Source organism: Rosa rugosa, chromosome 2 (assembly GCF_958449725.1).
Source record: "Rosa rugosa chromosome 2, drRosRugo1.1, whole genome shotgun sequence".
Lineage (NCBI taxonomy): Eukaryota > Viridiplantae > Streptophyta > Magnoliopsida > Rosales > Rosaceae > Rosa > Rosa rugosa.
This window is the reverse complement of record NC_084821.1, coordinates 54,151,979-54,158,216: the sequence shown is the minus strand read 5'-3', so window position 1 is coordinate 54,158,216 and position 6,238 is coordinate 54,151,979. Positions and strand designations below refer to the sequence as shown.

General features: G+C 37.0%; 1 protein-coding gene across 1 annotated transcript; it reads left to right on the top strand.

Moving 5' to 3' along the window:
* Positions 1-479: 479 nt before the first annotated feature.
* On the top strand, positions 480-3,753 carry LOC133731030 (probable terpene synthase 9). Its single transcript, XM_062158507.1, has 7 exons — positions 480-760; positions 924-1,191; positions 1,285-1,663; positions 1,825-2,043; positions 2,732-2,870; positions 2,976-3,227; positions 3,463-3,753. The coding sequence occupies exons 1-7, from the start codon at positions 515-517 to the stop codon at positions 3,751-3,753; spliced, it is 1,794 nt and encodes a 597-aa protein (XP_062014491.1). The 5' UTR covers positions 480-514.
* The last annotated feature ends 2,485 nt before the right edge of the window (positions 3,754-6,238 follow it).

The following is a 6,238-nucleotide window of genomic DNA, read 5'->3' as shown; positions in this document are numbered from 1 at the left end:
AATGATCTATACGCAATATGATTCTCAGTCAAATGAAATTATATGATTTCACATGGTTCATTACACAACGTATAAAACAACATGTACGTTCTTCTGACAAAAAGAAAAGAAAAACAAACAACGTGTAAAACAACATGTACGTTCTTCTGACAAAAAGAAAAAAAAACAAATAACGTGTAAAACAACATGTACGTTCTTCGGACAAAAAGAAAAAAAAAACAAACAACGTGTAAAACAACATGTACGTTCTTCTGAAAAAAAAAAAAAAAAAAAAAAAAAAAAAACCACCTATACGCAACATAATTATCAACCAAATGAAATATGTCCTAAGATCATATAAGCTTTTCTAGGGTTCTAATTCAGATTAGATGATGAACATTTATTATCAACTAATTAGATTCCCGCACGTAAAGAAGGTTCCAATTATATATTTTATATAAAACCAAATATAACTCTATAAAAGCAGGCAGACTACGCTATTGGTTTCCAAATCAATCCTAACTCGAAAGTAGCGATGAATCTTGTATTCTCCTCCTCCCCTACCTCAGTCTCGCTCACAAGAACCAGTCATCCAAGAATGCTAGTTCCAGGACAGCTACTACAAGCGTATCATACAACAAGAGGGAAACAAGCCATTGTCTCAAACTCATCATCATCAAAGGTCATTGATCCTACTCCGGCAGCTCAACGCCGATTAGCTCAATACCATCCAACCATTTGGGGTCCCGACCTCATCGACTCCTTCACCACTCACTACACTGTACGTATTCTTTTCTTGCAATGTATATTACTTGGGTTCACAGTTACAGTACTCAGTCTACTTAGAAAGTGTTATGAATTCACCACTCTTCTGTATGCAACAACCTCCTATTTCCTTTACGTAATATGTGCTTATTAATTCATGTTTTATCAATTTGATGCAGTATGAATCACATGGCACACGTTTGGAGGGTCTAAAGAAGAATGTAGCCAAAGCCATAGTCGCATCCAGTATTAAAGACGATGCTTGCTCCATTTTGAAGCTTATAGCCTCGGTGCAGCGGTTGGGAGTAGCATACCACTTCCGAAAGGAAATCCAAGAAGCTCTAGCTACTCTTCTTTCTTCCAATACTCTTAGTACCACAAATGATCTTCATACAGCGGCCTTGCAATTTCAAATACTAAGAGAAAATGGTATATCTGTAAGCTCAGGTAATTTACATACATACGTGCAAATAAAAACCCTACGTACATGCCGGAAATGTCCTGTTTCCAGATCTGAAATGCTATTTTGAAACTCAACAGATTTGTTTAACAAGTTTAGAAGTGGAGAAGGAAGCTTCAAAGATAGCTTAAGCAATGACGTGGAGGGACTTTTGAGTTTGTACGAAGCCTCACACCTTGGAATGCCAGGAGAAGATGTTCTGGAGGAAGCCAAGAGATTTAGTTCGAAAATTTTGAAACAATCCGTGGCAACAGTATTGAACGACGATAATCTAACGAAGCGAGTAAAGAAATCACTGCAAACCCCTGTACACTGGAGGATGCCGAGGATAGAAGCTCTGAACTTCATCGATATGTACCAAAGGGATGATTCTAAGAACCTGGCACTCTTGGAGTTGGCTAAATTGGACTATAATCTTGTTCAATCAGTATATCAAATTGAGATAAAGGAGCTTTCTAGGCAAGATATGCATCATATAATTATATGGAAATGTTTTATAACTTATGCTGTCAGAGTGACTATTAGTTGACTCTTGTTTTAATTTGTGGTGTGAGATTCGTATTTTAGCAACATATATAACATTGTCACGTAGCAAATAATTTAATTTCACGTATGTATAGGTGGTGGAGAAAGTTGGATTTTAAATCGAAGGCAAGTTTCTCAAGGGACAGACTGATGGAGAGCTATTTGGGGGCAATGGGGATTAGTCATGAGCCCCAATTCTCAGAATGCAGGATAGGCCTCACCAAGTTTATGTGCATATTAACAGTCATTGATGACATGTATGATGTATATGGATTCCTGGATGAGCTTGAGTGCTTTACAGATGCAGTAATTCAGTAAGTTGTTTATTAACTGATAGTAACCACCACAGGTGGTCGAGTTGGTAAGAACCTCCAGGTGTGGAACCCCCATACCCGGGTTCGAAACCCGCCGACACTTATTGGAGTTAAATCCCAATATATTCTTGGTGGCCAGGGGGGAGGAAGCATTCTAACAAGATCCCCCGAGCACGGATTAGTTTCTGGGCCTAGGAAGCCTTTGAAGACTGATTGAACAATAAAAAAAAACTGATAGTCATAGTTAGTAGAATATAGGAGGACGTGTATAGTACACGAAACGTATATTTAAATTCATTGAACAGTTTGAAAAAATATATTTTTTATTAATTATTTAATTAAATTTTTAATTTTAAAATATTAATTTATATTCATTTTTGTTGAATGATATGTGTAAAATAAGGAAAAAAAATTAAAAATCGTGTATAGTACATGTATAATACTTTTAGCTTCAATAATACAGAAAATTTAACGAGTCATTTTGAAAAATATGAAGTAAGGAAGTATTCTTGACAAAAAACGTAACTACATGTTTTATTAGTGTATAATACGAAAAATTACTAATTATGTTGATAGTCTAAGCTAAAAACTGATGATTTCATACTAACCGCGGCCCTTAACGTCTCTTTTTGTGATTTCTGAAGGCTTCACTCTCTGATATCTGGTGTTTTACTGTTTTTTAATGCAGATGGAATATGGAAGCAAAGGAGAAACTTCCCGAGTACATGAAGCCAATCTATATTGCCCTGCTCGAGTTTGGCAATGAATTGTCTGATAACGCATTCAAAAATAGTGGTTTAAACCCCCTCCCTTGTATTAAGAACGAGGTAATCATCTAACTCCTATAATTAAACCACATTCAAAAGGTTAATTTCATAAACTAATCAATAAGCAAAATTGATCCATGTTTTTTTATGGTTTTCGGCATGCAGTGGGTTAATCTTTGTAAAACCTATATTGTGGAAGCACGGTGGTTCTATGGCGGATATACACCAACTCTGGAAGAGTATTTAAAGAATGCATGGACTTCAGTGGGTGGTCCTGCAGTAATGCTCCATGCTTATTTGTTAACCGAAGGATGCCAACTAACAGAAGCTTCACTCGAGTCCTTTAACCATGGCTTTCAACTGATATATTGGTCATCCATCGTGACTCGACTCAATGATGATCTTGGCACTTCCAAGGTATATATATCATATTGGCATAATATATTACGTATTGTGTCGTCATACGTACAACATTGTTAATCTGATAACAAATTTGAATTAAATTTCACGTAAAATAATGTTTCAAACATACATATTTCTTTCAAAAAAACTGACGTACATATTACAGAGTTGTTAATATATATAATATGTGAGACCGTTTTAGAAAACATGCAACAATGTGATTTTTTTTATTTTTTTCATTTGCTTAAAGCCTGAGGGCGAGAGAGGTGATGTCGTAAAATCCATTCAATGCTACATGGAAGAAAAAGGCGTATCGGAAGAAGAAGCACAGGATTACATAAAGGGTTTAATCAGCTATTCATGGAAGAAAATCAACCAAGAGAGTGCCAAAACTAGCATACCAAAATCCATTGTAAACCTGTGTCTGAATATGGCTCGGACTGCTCACTGCATTTATGAACATGGGGATGGTATTGGAAACTCAATTGGGGTGACTAAGGATCGTTTGATCTCTTTGATTACAAATCCTATCCCGGGATAGGATTTGTAATCAAAGATTTGTTTAACTTGTAATAAGCACAACAAGTCCCAACAAGTTAATTATCGCTTCTCTTAGTTCAGACTAGTTTGTATTTCTTTGCTTTGTTACACTTTTGGGTTATGGCTTCATATCATTGTGCTGCTCTTATTTTGTATTAGGTGGGGCTTGTCTCACCTTTTAGGGAGGTTTTGATCTGGTTCCCCTCCCATGCGTGTATGTTTGTTTGGTTTAATAAATGTCTAGCAGAGGACAAGCGGTGGACTCCCGGTTATAACAGATCCCTTCGGGATTGTATGGGTGCTGGTCACTCTTTCAGACTGTTAGAGAAGCTAATATCGCCTAATCCTTGTTAGTACAACTAAAAAAAAAATGTCTATCTATCTAAGTGTGTGTGAATCACTGTTCTTATGTATGTTTTATGTATTTGCTTTCCAAGGACTTGCAGACTTGCAATCTTGTGGCTCCATCATACTTTAGCTAGGTAGATGTGTTTCAAATGATTTGGCCAAAAAAAAAGTGTTTCAAATGTGATTAATGAGATGCATAATCTTATTTTCCAATCTATCAAAAAACATTGAATGGAATGAAGAAGAACAAAAATAGCAAGCTTAAGTGAAATACTTTCTATTAATTTTTGTAAACGCATTGAAACATAACTGCAAATAAATTTCATGGTATGGCTACATAGTCTATGAAAGGCATTTTGTTTGGTTCCACTCGTTCTATGAAGTTGGTCTGTATAATCATAATATTAGGATTGATCATGGCATTTGTTGTTTGATTTATATGATCAGTCCTTCTGTTTCTTCTTTTGTTAAGTTAGTGGCGGAATTGAAAATTATCTTCTTTTTTTTTTTTGAACGAAATAGGTCAGTCTTTCATTAGATTCAACAAGCAGTACAAAAGCGAAACACGCATGAGGGGTCGACAGTAAGAATCGCTCCTAGGAATCTCAAAAAACCTATTCTTAGAGAATAGCTCCCCAATAGTCCCTAGTACACCCACTTTTTAGTGACAATTACGCACCATTATTCAAACAAGAACCATAAACCTCAAAGCACACATAAATGGCATCAACTAAGGCACTGGTTCTTGCGACCTAAAGACTAAAATAAAGCTGAAATGGTCGTAGAAGGTGACAACTCACCTTCCACCCTTCCCTCTTCAATAGGAACCTCCCCTACCTGAGTAGTCTCACCTTCTCCCCTTTGCATGGTATCATGCTCCTCAAGTATCTCAGCATCCGGGGTGACAAGTGGTGAATCAAAACTCAAAACTTTTCCTTGACGTTTATACTTTCGAATTTTCTTCTCTTCATGTTCATCTAAAGACTTAAGCTTATTTTTGCTTCCCTTGGGATGCCCAAGCTTCTTCTTCTTTGGAGAAACCAACGGCTTTCCATTCTTATGTTGCACAATCAACGAGACACTCTCTCCAACTTCCAATTTCGAATCAGGAAAAGCCAAGTACTTCTTCCCAAAACGACTCAAACTGGATGCAGCCTTTCTTTTCTTCCCAGCTGATAACACTTGCATGGAAGAAAACTCCACCCTAGCTAGCCTTCTCAACTCCTGTCACAGTCGCCATTGGTAGCAAAGCCAACACGCCGAGTCCACGGCTTTCTAAACACACTACAACAAAATCTGGCATTAGTGACCAAATTGTTAGTGACCACATCAAAGTTTGTCACAAATGCTATTGAATCAGTGACCACTACTACATGCTGGTCACTAACACTTTTACGACTAATTAAATTCATTTACCTGCCCATCATTCAATTTTTAATGACCAAAGGTTTTAGTATTAGTGACCAATCATATTGGGTCACTAATGTTTTTAGACTTTATAAGGCATGGTTCTGGTTTAGTGACCAAATTTTTCAAGAGGGAATTTTTCACTTGAATCTTAAAGTAGGCGGGTTCTTAAAACACGGCTTTCAAAATGAAATTCTTTTCCAACCGCGGTACTCCAAAGCGCTATTTTTAACCCCGTATAAAGATAAAATCCTTGGTTCCGGAGACACATCCCTCTTTATCTTCATCGTCCTGATCCTCCCTCACTTGTCTTCCTCGCCCTCAACCCCTTTCTTCATGGTGGGTCGAGGCCTCAATTTGGACCACTTTGGATGCCGCGTTATGGGCTTCTGCCAATTACGATTGCGTTTGGATATCATGGATTACAGGTTTGTTTTTGGCAAGTAAAGCTTTGAGATTTCAGTATGTGGTGGGATTTGAGAATTGGAAGGTTTAGTGGTTGTGTTTTGGCTTTCTATCAATTTGATTGGCTGCATATCTTCTATAATTCTCCATCCCTTTGATATTGTAATAGTGGAGCTATTCAGTAGAGCTATTGTTTGAGTAGATTGTTTTGTAGTGGGTAGAAAGTTCTTAATCAACCCAAAATGTTTGGATCTTAGGCTGGTGATTTGTGATTAGCTTTTGTGTGAAGGTTTGCTTTCCTTGACCTAGGGAAATGATGAAAGAAG

Excerpts from the sequence above, each read along its gene's own strand:
- LOC133731030 (XM_062158507.1), top strand. The coding sequence starts at position 515 with ATGAATCTTGTATTCTCCTCCTCCCCTACCTCAGTCTCGCTCACAAGA. Across the intron at positions 1,664-1,824 it reads GAGATAAAGGAGCTTTCTAG|GTGGTGGAGAAAGTTGGATT; the intron begins GCAAGATATGCA and ends ACGTATGTATAG. Across the intron at positions 3,228-3,462 it reads ATGATCTTGGCACTTCCAAG|CCTGAGGGCGAGAGAGGTGA; the intron begins GTATATATATCA and ends ATTTGCTTAAAG.